The sequence below is a fragment of the Rattus rattus genome, chromosome 3 (assembly GCF_011064425.1).
Source record: "Rattus rattus isolate New Zealand chromosome 3, Rrattus_CSIRO_v1, whole genome shotgun sequence".
Classification (NCBI taxonomy): domain Eukaryota; kingdom Metazoa; phylum Chordata; class Mammalia; order Rodentia; family Muridae; genus Rattus; species Rattus rattus.
Genome location: NC_046156.1, coordinates 95,622,221 through 95,643,345, shown reverse-complemented (window position 1 = coordinate 95,643,345; position 21,125 = coordinate 95,622,221). Strand labels below are relative to the sequence as shown.

At 42.2% G+C, this 21,125-nt stretch overlaps 1 protein-coding gene across 10 annotated transcripts in view; it reads left to right on the top strand.

Annotated features, from left to right (window-relative positions):
- Med12l (mediator complex subunit 12L) overlaps positions 1-21,125 on the top strand; it is a 320,796-nt gene that overhangs the window by 265,167 nt on the left and 34,504 nt on the right. For all 10 annotated transcript variants that reach the window (XM_032898341.1, XM_032898340.1, XM_032898338.1 and 7 more), the window contains 2 exons: positions 1,833-1,989; positions 7,964-8,193. In XM_032898341.1, the coding sequence (XP_032754232.1) occupies positions 1,833-1,989; positions 7,964-8,193 (387 nt within the window). The remainder of the gene's footprint in view (positions 1-1,832; positions 1,990-7,963; positions 8,194-21,125) is intronic.

The following is a 21,125-nucleotide window of genomic DNA, read 5'->3' as shown; positions in this document are numbered from 1 at the left end:
TAGGATGGGATTTACCCATGGCCAAACGATACACCTAGGAACGTTACTAAGAATAGTATCAGCTCTCTGATATAGAGTTTCCTGACGAGTGTCTGTGCTAACAAACTCTCATGGGTGACACTCTCATGGGTGACAGATGCAAAGCTTCTCATTTTCCACTTGACATTGGGGGGTGGGGGTGGGGATGTGGGATTTGTTCCCTTTGGAGACTAGCTTAGCTCATTTAATATGAAAATCTCCAGCTCTGTCCATTTTTATGAAAATCATAAGCTCTGGTTGCTCTGGAACTGCTTTGTAGACCAGGTTGCCCTCGACTCAGAAATCTGCCTGCTTCTGCCTCCTAAGTTGCAGGGCTTAAGGCCTGAGCCACCACCGCTGGGTCACTCTATACTTCTAGTAACTGTTTAACTTTAAACTTCAGTAGTGAGTAGTACTGAGTTAATAAGCCTCATGATTGCCCTGGGTTTGATTCTGTTTTATAAGAGGTTTATGATTCTACTTTCTTAAACACTGTCATTAGTAAGTAAGCCTAAGCATCTTGTTTTGAATGATTGGTATTTGCAGCGAATTAACATTTAAAAAAATTCCTTCAACTTTTCTCTGAATGAATTTGCATCTGATTTACCCAACAGAGTGGTCCTGAGACTTCTTTCTTTGCCATGGTATCTTCTACCCACTGTTGTTCTCCAACTAGTTTTCAGATCTTATAAAAAGATAAAATAAACCTAGTGTAAGATCATCTCACACTTTTTCTCTTACTTTTTAAATACCTGATACCAATTAGATGATAATTCAGAAATTATTTTTATAGCATATGAGATGCATTATTTATAACAGCTTTTTTTTTTTTTTTTTAAACTTGAAGTTACCTGGGTTTACTTGAGAGAACATTTCAGGACATTTTCTATAGAAGGCAAGGATGTTCTTGATTGGCAGGGAGGAAGTACTTAGAGGGATCACTCAGAGTTCATGAACAATTGTTGTTACATCCACCTGTGTCAACACTGAATCCTGCTTCTTCTTGGGTGATAGCTTGGTGATTAACACTTTTAGAGGTGGCTGCTGTCACCTTCAGATGCCATTTGAGTACCAGTGCCTTCTCTCAAACCTGGGACTCCCTGGCCCGCCCATCCACATGGCTGAGGGCAGCTTTTCATATATAAAAGCCTTACCTAAATATATTCACAGCCCTCCTCCTGCAGTTGCCTCTTTCCAGTCAGATGACATCCTTTTGTGAAATTGAAGGATACTAAGATTTTCATTGTCCCCCATCTCTAGGGGCATTGCTAGGAAAAGGATGGGTGACAAGGGAGTTGAGACTTTCTGGTGTGATCTTTAGGGTCTGTCTCTACTATGAGGAGGAGAAGGCATGGGCACTTGGGGCATGGCTTTTTTGAGTGCTGCCTTAAAAACTGTGGGTAAGATTCAATAGAGACCCTGATAGAATAGACCCATGGTAAGGCCTTCCAAGATGAGGTCAGCAGGAGACTCTGCAGCTGCTGTCTTCTCTCAGCTACAGGCATTGTCCAGTGTTAATATTAGATAATTCACTTGGTTTTTATTATTATTATTATTTTATTTCTTATGTCTGGGGTAAGGAACTTTATGTTAGGGGGCTTATCTTTGTTAGGTGTCTACTATTGAGCTAAGTACTTTTTAAATCAAAGAAAAAATTTAATTTTAAGGAAGTGGGTCACCATATATATTCTCTCCCCTTTCACAAAAAAATAACCTTGAGTTGTGGGTCGGGATCAACTGAGTTAGAACTCATATTGACATGGTTAATGTGTGACATGATCAAGTTAATTCGTTTTTCGGTATTTCTGTCGAAGGAGTATCAACAGACCAACATATACCGAGTGCCTCCTAACTACTCTCCCATGTCCTCCCAAATGATGCATCATACGCAGCCTGCACTGTGGGGTTACAACCTAGTGAGCCAGCCTCAGCAGCCCAGCTTCTTCCTGCAGAATCAGTCTCTGAATGCAGGTGGGTATGAGACAGGTAACGCTGCGAGACCATTCTGACCAGCAACCTGAGGTTCACCTTGCTTTTAACCTTTATCCTCTACGAAATGAGAATTTCGATACTCCGGGACCGGTTCACATTTTCGTAACCCACACCCATGACCATTAGTTTTTCTTCCTCTGAGATAAGATAAGGCTTCAGCCGGACCCAGGAGCTTGCTTCCGTTGTCCCAGTTACATCAGTAGAGGATGAGACAGGAGAATCACTGTGCACTGTCAACATAGCAAGAGCTTAAGTGATGTTCACAGGTAGCTGAAATTGCATGCATGACTTACAGAATTTGTTAGAAGGAGATGGTGCTGCCTAAAGTCTGAGCTACTAAATATAAAGTTGATACGTTTCATGTCTATAAAATATGCCTGTGTTTCTATTGGCTATAATTCCCACTTGTGTTTTAAAAGATCAGGTAGTATGGTAGCTTTCCTCTCTTAATTGAAAACTTTAGAATTAAATCATGAAGCAGTTCAGAAGTAACTGAACTGGACTGGCAAGTAGATTTACATAGTGACACAGAAAACTGCCACAGCCATAGTAATTATTCCTGATTGTAGTATTGTTTGGTTCAAGCCCCAAGTACATCTTATAATCCAAATGAGTATTTTCCTAGATAGGAATATTTGCTAATTAGAAATTAATTTAATGGAGAAATGTTTTTAAAGGATGAAAAAGGTTAATTTTATGCATGTGCAGATATGTGCATATATGTGTATATATGACTATGTTCATTCATCACTTTTACCTGTAGGTACATACATGTGCTTTTACATTTAATGAAAAATATGTTTATAGCCTTTAGACTGTAGTTCACACAGTAGGCAGGTTCAGTTCATGAGCCGAACATCTCCTCAATCCTTGCACTTGATGCTTTCTGAGCATACAGGTTCTCCCATCTACAGAGTTTATCACCTGCCTCCAAAGGGTTTGTTCTGATCCTGCTCTCACACTGAGGTCCAGCCTAGCCTGCTGCTCTGTTCAGAGTTGTAGTATGAATCCTCTTCCTGGTCTCTGTGCTCCCCTCCCCTTCTGTCTATTGTAGAGCACCAGTAGCTTGACTGGCTTCCTTGGTCATTTATCCTCATTCTCCAGACCATAAGCTCTGTGAGGCTAGATACTTTTGCTCTTGTGTTCCCAGTGGTGTCCCTACAAGTAAGACCAGTGACCCAGTCTTAAACTTTTGTTTGGCTGCATGTGGTGATGTCTGCCTATAGGTATTCAGGAGGCTGAGGCAGGGAGACCACTTGAGTTCAGGACTGTATAAACTGATGGCATGTCTGTTCCACGGTAGGGCTAAGGGCACGTTTTGATTGTAGATACGAGAGGGAGAAAAGCCCAAGGCCTCTGGAAGAATCCAGAGCACAGAGAGAAAGTAGACTGAACATGGCCAGGACTGCACATGGTCAGGACTATCTGTTAGATCGGGAAGAATGGCAGGGAGAGTGGATAGAGAAAGCACAGTAAGAGAAGCAGGGCGGAGCATAGAGAGAACATAGTCAGATTAGCGGAGCTATAAGGAGAAGGAATAGCTGGTGGAGGGAAGCCTGGGAGCTGGAGGGAGTTTAGCAGGTGGGGTGAGAAAGGATAGGATTGACTTTGATATATGCAATAGGTATTTGTGATACTGAGGGAACCTGGAGGCCAGCATGAGGCTTGATGTGCTAATAGGCACCACAGGTAGCTATAAATCCCATCCCTTCTGCCAAATGTAAGGAAATGACTCCTTTTGGTATCAGTTTCACAAGTTGCTGAGTGGTGCTGTCTTTTGTCTGACCACCAGAAATCCTCCTAGAGTTTATGTTGAGCTCACTTGTGACATTTGGACAGCCCTTTGGAGGCTGGAGAATTGGAGTTTCCTCTGGACATCACATTCTGGCCTTCTGTAATCTCTTCTGTAACTGCTTTTCAGCCAGAGTTAGAATGTCATTGTTGGGGCCCAGGAAGGCTAGAATAATAATAGGTTTCTCCATTGATGAAATAAGCCAGCTCAAGTCAAATTAATAGTAATTAATAATAAAGGCAGTTTTCTTGGGGTCAGCTCTCAGCACTGGTCTTAGAGAATGAGGTCAGGGAATCGCTATATAGACAGAGAGACAGAGATGGGGGAACAGAAAGAAAGAAAGAGCATGTGTGTAGAAAGAAGGAATGGGGGTGGGGGGAGATATCTGGGGAGGATGGTGGGTCCTTTTATCCACAGCACACACCTTGGGGCACCTGGCAGCAGCAGGTAGTGACTTAAATAATTGCTAAATCCTTGAGAGCAGGTCAGAGGATTTGCCTGAATATTAATAGGGTTAGGGTTAGGGGTACTGGGTTTGAAGTCTAACATGGAATACTGGTCACAGGCTGGGAAGGGAAAGGAATCAAGTAATGGTGGGGGGCATTTGCCAGAAGCATCTTGTTCACTGACACAGGCTGAAGAGACAGAGAGCAATCACAGTGGTTGGACTGGTTTCTATCAGCTACTGCAAGTCTAGGGCTTACCAGTTCTGCAGGACCACCTGGGCTGGCATGATACTGCCCATTTTGGAGCAGTTTGTAGGCCTCAGTTGATTCCTGGATGGTGTCTGTTTGTTAAGTGTTATCTTCTTAGACAGGTATACACTACAGGTAGGAGGTAAAGTTAAGACACTTGGGGGTGGGGTGGGGGAATTGTATTTTGGTTATACACTTGACACTTCCAGGCCTATGGTCCTGGTAGTCAGGGCAGTGGTCAAATGAAGTCTCAAGGCCCAGGGATGGAAAGATCCCACCCTCAGGGATAGGCAGCAGGCTAAAAAGCTTAAGCTGTTAACTGACAGAGTAGTTATCTAGAGTCCATTAGACCTGGGACAGGTGGATCCAAGTCATGACTCCTGAAGCTCACATACATTTTTTAAAAGGTTGCAAAAAGAGATGAAAGATTTAAGTATGTTAGTATCACCACTGTTTTGTAATCTGTACTGAAATCCTCTTTGTGGGAAAAACAGCAGCTAACAAATATCTATAAACAGCTGGAGTAGACTCCTGCTTTTTGAGCTGTAGCAAAACTTGAGTACCTAGAGGGTTGGTTCTGGGTTAAAAGCATGAACACTCAACTCTGTTCAGAGTGAGATAGGTAGATAGATAGATAGATAGATAGATAGATAGATAGATAGATAGATAGATAGATAGATAGATAGATAGATAGATAGATAGGAGTGCACTGTCCCTAGTTTTTAGTTCTGTGGTTTCTTAGGCGCATTCACATCTTGCTGCAGTCAGGTTACCTGGACAGAGCACTCAGTTCTTTCCAAGTGCTCTTCCTACGCCTCTGAGTGCCTCATACTGCTTTCTGTGGTGCTGAGTTTGAAGGATGCTTCCCAAGCAAGCAGCTGTAAAATGCTTTTCTGTCATACACACTGCTTAAAAAAACAAAGAAGGAAAGAGAAACCTCTTTTGTGAGATATGTGCTTAGACCTTTTCTCATTTGTATATGTATCAAGGAATGTAGATGATTCCTGAGGGAAAGATTGTCATTTACTACAAAGCCTCCAGTTGTAGAAATCCAAGTTTTTCTAATTCATGAAGGCCTTAACAAATTGTGGAGGCAAAATCTTTAGGATTTTTTTTCTTTTTTTTAGTCTCTTGAGCAAGCATGTTCAAAGAGATGTTTGTAGAATTTGAAGTTTTTGAGTATTTCAAGTTTTTAGAGTGTTTTCATTGTTCTGTTTTATAAAATACTCATTTTCTTTATTTTTGATATATTTCAGTTAAGGTAAAATTATATGACTTTCCCTTCCTTCTCCTCACTCCAACCGCTGTCTTTCCTCACTCCATCTCTCCCACGTTCCTTCTTTCTAACACCTCCTAACCCATGTCACCCCCATTCTCAGTTGATGGCCTCCTTTCCATACAACTCAGATGCACAAACATAAGCACACCATGCGGATCCCATCTTCGGTGTTTGTATGTATATGACTTCAGGGCTGATCATTTTATAACTGATAATTAATTAGGGGCCGCAATCCTGGGACAGTGTCCCTTCTTCCTTCCTTCCCCTCTCACAGCCATGCCTTGCCTGTGATTCTTCGAGTACTTGTTGGATCCCACTAGATATTCCCCCGTTCTGCATGTTAGCATGATTGTTGACATTGCCATTGTTGGGTCCTTTTTAAGCAGCTCTTTCTAGGAGATACTCAGATCAGATTTCCTGATCCTCTGGCTCTTAGGATCTCCCTCTCACTCTTCCACGATGCTCCCTAAGCCTTCGTATAGGAGTTGCATTGGAGAAGTATGTGCTGGGGCTGGGCTCCCACATCTGCAATGTCTTGCCCAGTGATATTTTTCAGTGACAGTCTCTCTTTGCTATAAGGAAAGGCTTTTTTGATGAAGGGTCATAAGTGAGTATAAGGAAATGATTTAGAATGTAGTAAGGATGAATACTGGTCTAGTAAGTTGCTGGTAATAGGTTCTTTTCTGAGATTCATGACAGTTGGATAGATTCCTCCAACCAGGTGTTATTTCTGTCCTTAAATCCCACAGCTGCTGATGAACGCCGCTATTGTACCTTTCCTACCTTTCCGGTTATCTTGCCAGGGTGGTCACTATTGTGGGTCACAGTGCTTTCTGGTGCTATAGAAATTAGACCATAGGAAGGAGGAAGCTTTTACCTTAGATCCAGTTCGAGTCCTCTGATTCTATGTTCTAAGTCTTCTGCCCTTGAGAGGTAACCAGGGCCAATTGCAATGGCTTATTTGGTTTGGAGTCATTTGGACTACCTTAACCAACAAGTCAAATAGAGATTTTCATACCTGGTATTGGGGTATTTGTTAGAGTCTGTGGTTCTTGTGGGGAGCATTGTCAGCCTAACTGACATAATGTAAGAAGTCATTTCTCCACTGGGGAAATGAGCCAGTTCAAGCCAGATTAGATTATATTAAATCTAGGCTTATTGGGAAGCTGCTCCTGGACAGGTTTATTCAATGGCCCCGGGGAAGGAGGTCAGGGAATTCTCCATGGGAAGGGAGAGAGAGGAGAGTAGGAAGAGAGAGGAGAGTAGGAAGAGAGAGAAAGAAAGAGCATGTAGGCAGAGAGAGGAGGAGGAAGGAAGGGAGGAGCAGGAAGAAGAGGAGGAAGAAGAAGAGGAGGAAGAGAAGGAGGGGAGGAGGAGGAGGAGGAGGAGGAGGAGGAGGAGGAGGAGGAGGAGGAGGAGGAGGAGGAGGGAGACCAAACTATCTGGATTATATAGGGAAAAGACTCTGGGGGAAGGGAAACCCAGCTCTTGGACTGGAAAATTCATTGTTGGGGGTGGGGTATGCCAGGTAGGGACTCCAGGATTCTGGGAGAACCTGGAGGCCAGATCTGCTTTGGTATGTGAAATATGTACCTGAGTCCCATATCCCAGCTTCTGAAACCAAACATCGAGCTGTGTGTGTGTGTGTGTGTGTGTGTGTGTGTGTGTGTGTGTGTGTGTGTGCGTATGCATATGTATATATACACATACAAGTATGTATTGCATGTGATTTTAGGTAAAAATTATAAACTGGCATGATTCCTCAAGACTTTATCAAACAACCTCAGTGCTATTTGACCCTCCTTCATCTTCTTTCTCCAATTAGAGGCCCTTTCCTGGCTTATGAAACTTTGCAAGATACAGCATAAGGCACTGACTGTTTTCTTCAAATAACACATTCCTGAGTGGTGTGCATGGCCTATGACCCCTATAACTGATGTTTTGTGCTGACCCAGTTTGTTTCAGGCGTTGCATCTTATCCACTGACGTGCAGCCTCTATGCAGAAGTTGTAAAGCATTGTTATTCATGCCCACCATTGCTTTTTATCCTATGGACACGAGGCAGCTCTAAGCAGAATGCCAATGCTTGGGGCTCGCAGGGCAGTATCTTATTTTATGGCTCAAAAAGTAGGAACGGTGAAATTTCTGTGCTGCTTCTGACAGGCTTCCTCTTGGTTGCTTTTATAGGTGGCTCCAGATTGGACCCCGCAGGCTCCTTTGTCCCAACCAATACCAAGCAAGCTTTGTCCAACATGCTGCAGAGACGCTCAGGCGCCATGCTGCAGCCGCCCTCCCTTCATGCAGTCACGTCTCAGCAGCAGCTGCTACAGATGAAGCTTCTGCAGCAGCAGCAGCAGCAACAGCAGCAGCAGCAGCAGCGGCTTCTCAGGCAGGCCCAGACTCGGCCTTTCCAACAGGTTTGTTCAGAACCAGCCCTGGCATCCTCCTTATGTGGTCCCCTCCTATAGCTAGGAGTGAGTCTGGGGTGTGGTGCATAATCTTGCTATGTGTATATCTCTGTACATATGTGGTCAGAGGGGTGTTTATTCAGGTTCATGAGTATTCCTCTTCTTCTGTATTTCGTTATTGACCTTGAGAGGAAGCCCAAAGTGCCAAGGACTCAGCCATCCCGATGTTGGCCTCCTCCTTCGAGGTGACCCTGTCAGCCTCCATTCTATTGTACAATCACTACCGTGTTTTATATTCATTTTGTCACTTCTTATCTGCATATCCTCACACATAATTCTTTGATTTCACGCCTCTACTGTCATGATGCTTCTCTCCTCTGTTGTTTTAAGCATTCAATCAGTAAGGTCTGCATCAGACAATAAGCAAATTGTAAACAGCGGTCCATATATGGAATTTGTGTATGTGTGTCAAATGCTGGAGATGGTACCTAGAGCCTCGTATATGATGGGTAAACACTTTACCCTTGAAGGACATGCCTAGTGCATGAATATTGAGTGTAGTTTGTGTTTGTTTGCGTAGGCTTGTGTTTTGTTTTGTTTTGTTTGTGTTTTGAGCCAGGGTCTCAGTATGTAGCCCTGGCTGACCTGGAACTTACTAGGTAAACCAGGCTGACTTCAGATTCAGAGATCCCCCTGCTTCTGCCTCCTGAGTACTACGATTAAAAGAGTGCCTCGTGCCATGTGCCCCACTTTTGGGTTAAACAAACATTAGTTTTGATTGATTTTCTGATTTGTACGCCCTATAATTCACAGTGTTTGTATGGGAAAAAGTGGCAGAAATGCCGCATGCCTACCTTGACGCAGACTCGTGAAATCTGAAGCTCTGTATGAGTACAGATGAGGACAGGAATGGCGGAGGGTTGCAGCCGCCTTTTCCAGTTTCGGAACCTTTTCTGTATTTTCCAGTTTCACTGTTGTGATAATAAAAGCCACCAGAGCCCTTTCTATGCTGAACCAGCCCTGCATGCTTTAAATGGATTAGTTCTTTAGACCCCACACAACCCCTTAAGGAGTGAGTACCTTTGGGACCTTAAATGTGCCAGCAAGGCTGCAGGTGTCCTACTGTGAGCAAAACAAGAAAACTTCACAATGCCCCGGGATTCCAGCGCTTTTGATTTCTCTAGTCCTGCCTCTCCATACCTGACTCCTGTGTACCTGAGCGTGTGCTCATTACCACCTGGTGACCGGAAGAGGAGGTGAAGAGATTTCCTTATGCACTCTTAAAAGCTGTCCTTTAAAACTGCTCTGTAAACTGACCTATGTGAGGACACTAAGCAGAATTATCATGGGCTTGCTTTCCCCCTACTCTACCAACTGCTTAAACTCCTTGGGTATCAGGTAAGATGGGCAGAGTTGCTCAGTACACACAACTGATAAGAACTTGAGTAAAATGCTTTAAAATAATACTGATTTTGCTTAAATAAGCAACATGTTTGGAGCCATTAAAGCCCTCATTGAGGTTTTAGCTGTTCTTTCTTGGGGGGTGGGGGGTAAGCTTGCTCTTGCTTCAAATTCTCTCTTTTTTAAATTATTTATTTATTTTATGTGCACTGGTGTTTTGACTGCATGTATGTCTGTGTGAGGGTGTCAGATCCCCTGGAATAGGAATTACAGACAATTGTGAGCTGCCATGTAGGGGCTGGGAATTGAACCTGGGTCTCCTGGAAGAGCAGCCAGTGCTCTTAACCACTAGGCCATGTCTCCAGCCCATCTTGCTTCAAATTTGCTCGCTCTTTTATCACAACTCCGAACTTTTCTGCGTTGTAGCTCACTTTCAAACTGTCTCTGCCGAACTTAGTTACTACTGAAAGTGGTTCTGAGCACAGGAGGAAAGATCACTGGCATACAGGTAACTATGGCAACTAAGGAGTTTGGTGAGGCAGCATAGTCAAAGGCATTGCACAGGCATTGCACAGGTCTTGCTCCAAGCACTCAAACAGAACTCAGTGACTTTTGTCTCCTGCAGAGTCGTGCTGATTGGATGCTCCTGTTTCCGTACTAGTTCTTCTAGGCCAGCACTTTGGCTTTGTTTCAGTTTCTTCTTCATCCCAATTGTTTTATCCTACAAGGTCATGCATGTCTTCTTCAGATAGTCAGTCAGTCTCTTAGCATCAGCCTGCGCCTCACACTTTTCCCCAACTAAAAACAACTTTGAAGTTCCCAGTGCTCGACTAACAGATAAGCTGTTTATATCACTCTCCTTCATGTGTTGGCCAGTGGAGGAGGATGTGAACCCTGCTGCAGGTCAAGCTCAGGCCTTGGTATAATAGCGTAGGCAAGTGCTTTTACCATTGAGCTAAACCTCCAACCCCGCTCAGAAGAATGCATAGCTACACAGCCATATGGGCAGGAACCCTTCAGAGTAAACAAGCAAGATACACATGCAGTGTCTGAATCGTGCTGAGGTGCTCTTTGTGAGACAGTGGACTTCTCCCCCTCTCTTCATGGGCCAAGTCCCTTCTTAGTCAAGTCACTGTTGTCGTGCTGTGAATCACACCATGTCCACAGCGACTCTTACAAAGGAGAGCATTAAACTGGGGCCTGCTTACAGTTTCAGAGGTTTAGTGCCTTATCAGCCTGGAAGGCAGCCTGGTGGCTTGCAGGCAGACATGGTGCTGGAGAAGGAGCCAAGAGTTCTCCATCTGGACCTTCAAGCAGTAGGAAGAGAGTCACTGTCTCTGGCTTGGGTTTCTGAAACCCCAAAGCCTTACCCCGAGTGACACACTTCCTCCAGCAAAGCTACACCTACTCCCACAATTCTTCCTAATGTCCCTCAGGTACCAGCACTCCCTAATGACTAGTTATTCAAATAAATGGACCTGTGGGGGCCATTTCTATATGAGTCACCCACAATAATATTTGTTATTAACATGTCTGGAATGTAACCAAATAATGTTGTTGTGGAGGGAAAAGGAATTTCCTTTTGATAATTATTTGAAATCTAGAGCAATGGTAGAACTATGTGAAATACAAGTCATGTTGATAACTTGGTACAATGTATAATGCTGGACACAGTAGGTTTTTTTTTTTTTTAAGCACTAATCATTTCATGGCAAAATAACAGAGATGTTGATCCTAACTTGGAAGGAATGCTTTCTCAGGTTAAATGCCCATACCCGAAGCTAGACAAGAGCTAGTAATATTTTTGGTTTAGATTTATGTCCCCCAACAAGCTTTTTTCACTTCTTGTAGATAACAATATGAAGATAGAATGTGACTCCTTTATAATCCTCTCCGGCAAGAAGTCCATTTCCTAGGTGTAGATATATTGAGAATCCTTTTATAGCTGGTCTTGGAATTTTATCAGACACTTTCCAGGCTCCACTATGGCTGCCTCTGCTGCCATGCTTGTTGGCTTGGGTCTCTCTTTACCTTCCCTTTACCTACTGAGGACACTTCGGAAACCTAGGAAGTGTTGAATAAATGCATATATGATGTAAGGAGCCATTCTCAGGCATCTAGAGCTTCCCAGAAGCCTTACCCTCCACAGCGTTATTTCTACCCACACGATCCTGACTTAGCTGGGTGCTTCTAGATGACCTTGGCTATGGCCATTTTGAACCCTAAATGCACATGAGACATAAGTGCTGAGGTCTGTCAGTGTTTCAGTCCTTACAGAGTGTCTGCAGCCTCTTTTCATCTAACAAAGAGATGAATTATGCAGAATCCTGCCCTTTACCTGATACAAGGCTAAAATGCATCATTAATAACTTTGTAGTCCCTCTGTAGGCCAGCTAGGACCCTCAGTGAGTCATGCAATTTTCTGTTACATGTTCTAATGCCAAGATTCAAGAGAAAAGAAGGACCAAGTCTAAGATTATCCAAATTAAAGCAAGCTATATTTGGCTGCACTCTAGATTGGCCATCCAGCTGTCTTTCCCTCAGGGTTTTTGAGAGCAGCCCTCCACTGGCCTCTTGAAGTTCTTCTTATAAGAGGGAAAAGGTGTTCACAGGTGGCAGAAGGCTTGGTGGTCATTCAGTGTTAAAGGGATGCAATGAAAGGGGAGAAACAAAGGCAAGGATATGCCTCAAGTGAATGGGGGTTGTAAGTAGCCACAAAGGCAAAGATAGACATCAGTGGATGGGGGTTACAGGCAGTTTATACCAGACCAGGAATTTACTCTTGATTGCAGATAGAAGCCTTAATTAGCCAGGGATTGGACACAGGACAAGCAGATTTATCTCCTAGCTAGATTTTAACACTAAACAAACTGCTTTAACTATAAACAGAATTCTTACCCTGTAAGGTGTGTTCTGATTTGGCCTGACATCAGCCTGTGAGGTATTTGTTCAGGCTTCGTTCTCACACCGACAACCTTGTATTTCTTTTTGAATGTCTGAAGATACTGTCTTGGCATCTCACTGTGGATGAGATGCTGATAGCTGTAACTGAGTATCCCTTACATCTGTAGCCCCTGTTGGCATGAACAAAGACGATTCGGCAAAGGAACCTCTTTTCATTCCTCCCCATTTCTGACTTTATGGAGATACTGGTTGACCTCTGTTATTCCTCTCCATCTCTACTTTTAGAAGAGATTCCGTTTTTGTTACACACTAGCTCTGTGCCTCAGTCTCATCATGAGCTGGTGCCGATACAGAGCTAGTGATTGTGAAACTCATGATTTGATACAGGCATCAATCCAGGGGACTACGGCTGGCTCAAAGATGTGAGATACTATGCTTATCTTCTTGATTTATTAGCATCATGCTTATACCTTCCTTATCTGAGGTTACTAGCTCACAGAAATATCCTTCTCCTTAACAGCGGATAGAAACATGTCAGCTGTGTTTCAGGTATAATTACATTAATTTTCTCTAGTAAGATTGCCACATTTGCTCTGTGGCGACAGTGGAGTGAACGAGGTAAGAGCAATTTTTTTTTGGTTTTCTAACAGTCACTTTACTTTCCTAGAGCAGTACAAGTTTATTATCTAAATTCCATCACATAAACCACGATGTGCTCATTCCAGCTTCCATGTTAGATGTATCACATTTGTGCATACCCTATGAGAAATGTCATAGGAAATACCATAAAATATAGAATGTCGATTATAATCATGCAAAGTACTGATTGAATTATTTTCCGTTACCTGTTTCTTATATTTAGTATTTCTTTCCAGCAGTAAGAACTTTTCCCCCTAACAATACTATGTTAAGCATTACCCAAGGAATCTTGAGCTTTGACTCAAGAAAACAAAAAACGTATGTCTCAATATGTGGTGTTATGTTTTCCTGATTTTGTTCAGTGTATAAAGCCATTTTTGCCCTTGTTTGTAACAGTGAAGCCAGGGCATTTATATTCTAAATACGAGGGTGTTAGACAAAAGGTATTTAGCTTATATTTATTGAGAAAAATTTGGCATAAAGCAGTTAACCATAGGCTACTGGTGTTAAAATATAATGTGGCAGGATTTGGTGCAAAAGAGGTTCACTGGGGAAGGAGGGAAAGGGGGGACCTGGGAAAGGATAGAGGCAGACAAGTGTACATGTAGACAGACAGACGGGCAGACAGACAGACAGCAGAGAGAGAGCCATGAGGGCACAGAAGGGGGCAGCGAGGACACCTGTTCAGAGGACAGAGAGAGCATGCAAAGAGAGGGGGCTCGGCATTTTTACCTGGAGCACACACCTGGTGGTGGCAGCAGCAAGGTGATGTGAGCATTTGCTAGGTCCCTGAGAGAAGGCCTGTACACTGACAGCTAATAATGGATCACTTTTGTGATCACAAAGAGAAGGTTGTTGACAGAAACTGGAGATGTGTGGCCCTTGCAAGCATTATATGACTTGGTAAGCAAATTTAGTTATAATCATGGAGGTAGGTAGTTGAAGAAAGAAAGGAAGGCAGAATCAGAGCGTCCCAGAATTGGTAAATGCTTGACAAAATGTGTGACTTCACACATACACAGCTTATGGGTTGCTGTGGCCATTCAAATTGTACACGGACCCATGACTGGGCGATTGATCTTACAACTTAGGCATAGGTTTTATTGTCTCGGAGCCTATTGTCTTTGCTTTTCCCATTCTCTCTTTGGTTGTATATTTAAAGAAAATAGACAAAAGAAAAGAAGCACCCTGTTCTTTCCTCATGATGACTGATTAAATAACAGTGTTCCACCCATCATGGCTTTTTCTTATGCTTATTTTGTTGAAGGCTAAACTTTATAGATGTGACTGGAGAGCTTATATTTTCTCTCATCTCCTTCCCTTTCTATTAAGGGGCGATCACTACCATGAATGTTTGGTGCTTTTACTGCACATTGACTCCATCAATGTAATTACTGTCCTGGATTACTTTACAAATCGAAGGAGTATATAAATAATGTCACACATGTATTTTACTGTTCTGTAATTCATTATTTTTGTTACCTTATATTTTCCTGATGATATGAAATTTAGGTATTTTTAAATTACTTTGTCATTCATGTTTTCTGATGGATAACTGTCCAGAACACGTGAACTGAGCGTACTTTATATTTAAATGATGGTCTTTTTTTCCCCCCTCCGTGGTTCTTTGGATTATAGCCTGCTTACTGAAGACCTGACAGCTAACGTACACATACATGAATATATACCATGTTTACCTTCTGGGCTCTGGGTTACCTCCCTCTAGATGATTTTTACCCCTAGCTATATACATTTACCTGCAAAATTTTGGATTTCAGGGTTTTTTGTTCTGTTTGGGTATGTTTGTTTGTTTTTTTTTTTTTGTTTGTTTGTTACTGTTGTTGCTGTTTTTTTTTTTTTTTTTTTTTTTTATTAACTTGAGTATTTCTTATGTACATTTGGCAAACATCCCTTCCTCCCCCCTTCCTTATGGGTGTTCCTCCCCACCCCTCCCCCATTGCCGCCCTCCCCGACAGTCTAGTTCACTGGGGGTTCAGTCTTAACAGGACCCAGGGCTTCTCCTTCCACTGGTGCTCTTACTAGGATATTCATTGCTACCTATGAGGTCAGAGTCCAGGGTCAGCCATGTATAGTCTTTAGGTAGTGGCTTGGTCCTGGAAGCTCTGGTTGCTTGGCATTGTTGTACATATGGGTCTCAAGCCCCTTCAAGCTCTTCCAGTTCATTCTCTGATTCCTTCAGCAGGCGTCCCGTTCTCAGTTCAGTGGTTTGCTGCTGGCATTCGCCTCTGTATTTGCTGTATTCTGGCTGTGTCTCTCAGGTTCGATCTACATCCGGCTCCTGTCGGTCTGCACTTCTTTGCTTCATCCATCTTGTCTAATTGGGTGGCTCTATATGTATGGGCCACATGTGGGGCAGGCTCTGAATGGGTGTTCCTTCAGTCTCTGTTTTAATCTTTGCCTCTCTCTTCCCTGCCACGGGTATTCTTGTTCCCCTTTTAAAGAAGGAGTGAAGCCTTCACATTTTGATCATCCGTCTTGAGTTTCATTTGTTCTAGGCCACTAGGGTAATTCAAGCATTTGGGCTAATAGCCACTTATCAGTGAGTGCATACCATGTATGTCTTTCTGTGATTGGGTTAGCTCACTCAGAATGATATTTTCCAGTTCAACCATTTGCCTCTGAATTTCATAAAATCGTTGTTTTTGATAGCTGAGTAATATTCCATTGTGTAGATGTACCACATTTTCTGTATCCATTCCTCTGTTGAAGGGCATCTGGGTTCTTTCCAGCTTCTGGCTATTATAAATAAGGCTGCGATGAACATAGTGGAGCACGTGTCTTTTTTATATGTTGGGGCATCTTTTGGGTATATGCCCAAGAGAGGTATAGCTGGATCCTCAGGCAGTTCAATGTCCAATTTTCTGAGAAACCTCCAGACTGATTTCCAGAATGGTTGTACCAGTCTGCAACCCCACCAACAATGGAGGAGTGTTCCTCTTTCTCCGCATCCTCGCCAGCATTTGCTGTCACCTGAGTTTTTGATCTTAGCCATTCTCACTGGTGTGAGGTGAAATCTCAGGGTTGTTTTGATTTGCATTTCCCTGATGATTAAAGATGTTGAACATTTCTTTAGGTGTTTCTCAGCCATTCGGCATTCCTCAGCTGTGAATTCTTTGTTTAGCTCTGAACCCCATTTTTTAATAGGGTTATTTGTCTCCCTGCGGTCTAACTTTTTGAGTTCTTTGTATATTTTGGATATAAGGCCTCTATCTGTTGTAGGATTGGTAAAGATCTTTTCCCAATCTGTTGGTTGCCGTTTTGTCCTGACCACAGTGTCCTTTGCCTTACAGAAGCTTTGTAGTTTTATGAGATCCCATTTGTCGATTCTTGATCTTAGAGCATAAGCCATTGGTGTTTTGTTCAGGAAATTTTTTCCAGTGCCCATGTGTTCCAGATGCTTCCCTAGTTTTTCTTCTATTAGTTTGAGTGTGTCTGGTTTGATGTGGAGGTCCTTGATCCACTTGGACTTAAGCTTTGTACAGGGTGATAAGCATGGATCGATCTGCATTCTTCTACATGTTGACCTCCAGTTGAACCAGCACCATTTGCTGAAAATGCTATCTTTTTTCCATTGGATGGATTTGGCTCCTTTGTCAAAAATCAAGTGACCATAGGTGTGTGGGTTCATTTCTGGGTCTTCAATTCTATTCCATTGGTCTATCTGTCTGTCTCTGTACCAATACCATGCAGTTTTTATTACAATTGCTCTGTAATACTGCTTGAGTTCAGGGATAGCGATTCCCCCAGAAGTCCTTTTATTGTTGAGCATAGTTTTAGCTATCCTGGGTTTTTTGTTATTCCAGATGAATTTGAAAATTGTTCTGTCTAAATATTTGAAGAATTGGATTGGTATTTTGATGGGGATTGCATTGAATCTGTAGATACGCTTTTTGGCAGAATGGCCATTTTACTATATTAATCCTGCCAATCCATGAGCATGGGAGATCTTTCCATCTTCTGAGGTCTTCTTCAATTTCTTTCTTCAAGTCTTGAAGTTCTTGTTGTACAAATCTTTTACTTGCTTGGTTAAAGTCACACGGTACTTTATATTATTTGGGTCTATTATGAAGGGTGTCGTTTCCCTAATTTCTTTCTCGGCTTGTTTCTCTTTTGTGTAGAGGAAGGCTACTGATTTATTTGAGTTAATTTTATACCCAGCCACTTTGCTGAAGTTGTTTATCAGCTTTAGTAGTTCTCTGGTGGAACTTTTGGGATCACTTAAATATATCATATCATCTGCAAATAGTGATATTTTGACTTCTTCTTTTCGATCTGTATCCCCTTGACCTCCTTTTGTTGTCTGATTGCTCTGGCTAGAACTTCCAAGAACTATATTGAATAAGTAGGGAGAGAGTGGGCAGCCTTGTCTAGTCCCTGATTTTTAGTGGGATTGCTTCAAGTTTCTCTCCATTTAGTTTAATGTTAGCCACTGGTTTTGCTGTATATGGCTTTTACTATGTTTAGGTATGGGCCTTGGATTCCTATTCTTTCCAGGACTTTTATCATGAAGGGGTGTTGAATTTTGTCAAATGCTTTCTCAGCATCTAATGAAATGATCATGTGGTTTTGTTCTTTCAGTTTGTTTATATAATGGATCACGTTGATGGTTTTCCGTATATTAAACCATCCCTGCATGCCTGGGATGAAGCCTACTTGATCATGGTGGATGATTGTTTTGATGTGCTCTTGGATTAGGTTTGCCAGAATTTTGTTGAGTATTTTTTGTCGATGTTCATAAGGGAAATTGGTCTGAAGTTCTCTTTCTTTGTTGGGTCTTTGTGTGGTTTAGGTATAAAAGTAATTGTGGCTTCATAGAAGTAGTTCGGTAGTGCTCCATCTGTTTCAATTTTGTGGAATAGTTTGGATAATATTGGTATGAGGTCTTCTATGAAGGTCTGATAGAATTCTGCACTAAACCCGTCTGGACCTGGGCTCTTTTTGGTTGGGAGTCCTTTAATGACTGCTTCTATTTCCTTAGGAGTTATGGGGTTGTTTAACTGGTTTATCTGTTCCTGATTTAACTTCGGTACCTGGTATCTGTCTAGGAAATTGTCCATTTCCTGCAGATTTTCAAGTTTTGTTGAGTATAGGCTTTTATAGTAAGATCTGATGATATTTTGAATTTCCTCTGAATCTGTAGTTATGTCTCCCTTTTCATTTCTGATTTTGTTAATTTGGACACACTCTCTGTGTCCTCTCGTTAGTCTGGCTAAGGGTTTATCTATCTTGTTGATTTTCTCAAAGAACCAACTTTTGGTTCTGTTGATTCTTTCTATGGTCCTTTTTGTTTCTACTTGGTTGATTTCAGCTCTGAGTTTGATTATTTCCTGCCTTCTACTCCTCCTGGGTGTATTTGCTTCTTTTTGTTCTAGAGCTTTTAGGTGTGCTGTCAAGCTGCTGACATATGCTCTTTCCTGTTTCTTTCTGCAGGCACTCAGCGCTATGAGTTTTCCTCTTAGCTTTAGCTTTCATCGTGTCCCATAAGTTTGGGTATGTTGTACCTTCATTTTCATTAAATTCTAAAAAGTTTTAATTTCTTTCTTTATTTCTTCCTTGACCAGGTTATCATTGAGTAGAGCATTGTTCAATTTCCCGTATATGTGGGCATTCTTCCTTATTGTTATTGAAGACCAGCTTTGGGCCGTGGTGGTCCGATATACGCATGGGATTATTTCTATCTTTCTGTACCTGTTGAGGCCCGTTTTTGACCAATTATATGGTCAATTTTGGAGAAAATACCATGAGGAGCTGAGAAGAAGGTATATCCTTTTGTATTAGGGTTGAGCGTTCTATAAATATCCGTTAAGTCCATTTGGCTCATGACTTCTCTTAGTCTGTCTACGTCTCTGTTTAATTTCTGTTTCCATGATCTGTCCATTGATGAGAGTGGGGTGTTGAAGTCTCCTACTATTATTGTGTGAGGTGCAATGTGTGTTTTGAGCTTTAGTAAGGTTTCTTTTACGTATGTAGGTGCCCTTGTATTTGGGGCATAGATATTTAGGATTGAGAGTTCATCTTGGTGGATTTTTCCTTTGATAAATATAAAGTGTCCTTCCTTATCTTTTTTGATGACTTTTAGTTGAAAATTGACTTTATTTGATATTAGAATGGCTACTCCAGCTTGCTTCTTCCGACCATTTGCCTGGAAAGTTGTTTTCCAGCCTTTCACTCTGAGGTAGTGTCTGTCTTTGTCTCTGAGGTGTGTTTCCTGTAGGCAGCAGAATGCAGGGTCCTCGTTGCGTATCCAGTTTGTTAATCTATGTCTTTTTATTGGGGAGTTGAGGCCATTGATGTTGAGAGATATTAAGGAATAGTGATTATTGCTTCCTGTTATATTCATACGTGGATGTGTTATGTTTGTGTGCTTTTCTTCTCTTTGTTTTGTTGCCAAAACGATTAGTTTCTTACCTCTTCTTGGGTATAGCTTGCCTCCTTATGTTGGGCTTTACCATTTATTATCCTTTGTAGTGCTGGATTTGTAGAAAGATATTGTGTAAATTTGGTTTTGTCATGGAATATCTTGGTTTCTCCATCTATATTAATTGAGAGTTTTGCAGGATACAGTAGCCTGGGCTGGCATTTGTGTTCTCTTAGGGTCTGTATGACATCAGTCCAGGATCTTCTGGCCTTCATAGTTTCTGGCGAAAAGTCTGGTGTGATTCTGATAGGTCTGCCTTTATATGTTACTTGACCTTTTTCCCTTACTGCTTTTAATATTCTTTCCTTATTTTGTCGTTTGGTGTTTTGACTATTATGTGACGGGAGGTGTTTCTTTTCTGGTCGAATCTATTTGGAGTTCTGTAGGCTTCTTGTATGCCTATGGGTATCTCTTTTTTTAGGTTAGGGAAGTTTTCTTCTATGATTTTGTTGAAGATATGTACTGGTCCTTTGAGCTGGGAGTCTTCACTCTCTTCTATACCTATTATCCTTAGGTTTGATCTTCTCATTGAGTCCTGGATTTCCTGTATGTTTTGGACCAGTAGCTTTTTCCGCTTTACATTATCTTTGACAGTTGAGTCAATGATTTCTATGGAATCTTCTGCTCCTGAGATTCTCTCTTCCATCTCTTGTATTCTGTTGGTAAAGCTTGTATCTACAGCTCCTTGTCTCTTCTTTTGGTTTTCTATATCCAGGGTTGTTTCCATGTGTTCTTTCTTGATTGATTCTATTTCCATTTTAATTCCTTCCACTGTTTGATTGTGTTTTCCTTTAATTCTTTCAGGGATTTTTGTGTCTCCTCTGTATGGGCTTCTACTTGTTTATTTATGTTTTCCTGGAATTCTTTCATGCATTTTTGCGATTCCTCTCTGTAGGCTTCTACTTGTTCTCTAAGGGAGTTCATCATGTCTTTCTTGAAGTTCTCCAGCATCATGATCAAATATGATTTTGAATCTAGATCTTGCTTTTCTGGTGTGTTTGGATATTCCATGTTTGTTTTGATGGGAGAATTGGGCTCCGATGGTGCCATGTAGTCTTGGTTTCTGTTGCTTGGGTTCCTGCGCTTGCCTCTCGCCATCAAATTATCTCTAGTGTTACTTTGTTCTGCTATTTCTGACAGTGGCTAAACTGTCCTATAGGCCTGTGTGTCAGGAGTGCTGTAGACCTGTTTTCCTCTCTTTCAGTCAGTTATGGGGACAGAGTGTTCTGCTTTCGGGCGTGTAGTTTTTCCTTTCTACAGGTCTTCAGCTGTTCCTGTGGACCTGTGCCTTGATTTCACCAGGCAGGTCACTTGCAGCAGAAAAGTTGGTCTTACCTGTGGCCCCGAGGCTCAAGTTCGCTCGCGGGGTTCTGCCCACGGGCTCTCCACGGTGGCAGCGACCACGAAGATCTGCGCAGCCTCTTCCGGGAGCCTCCGTGCACCAGGGTTCTTGATGGTCTCCAGTGTTTTCCTCCGGTCTGTTTCCTTCAGGATCCGGCGGTGTCTCAGGCAGGGCTCCTGCTGCTCCTGGGCCTATCTCCCCACTAGGACCGCAGAG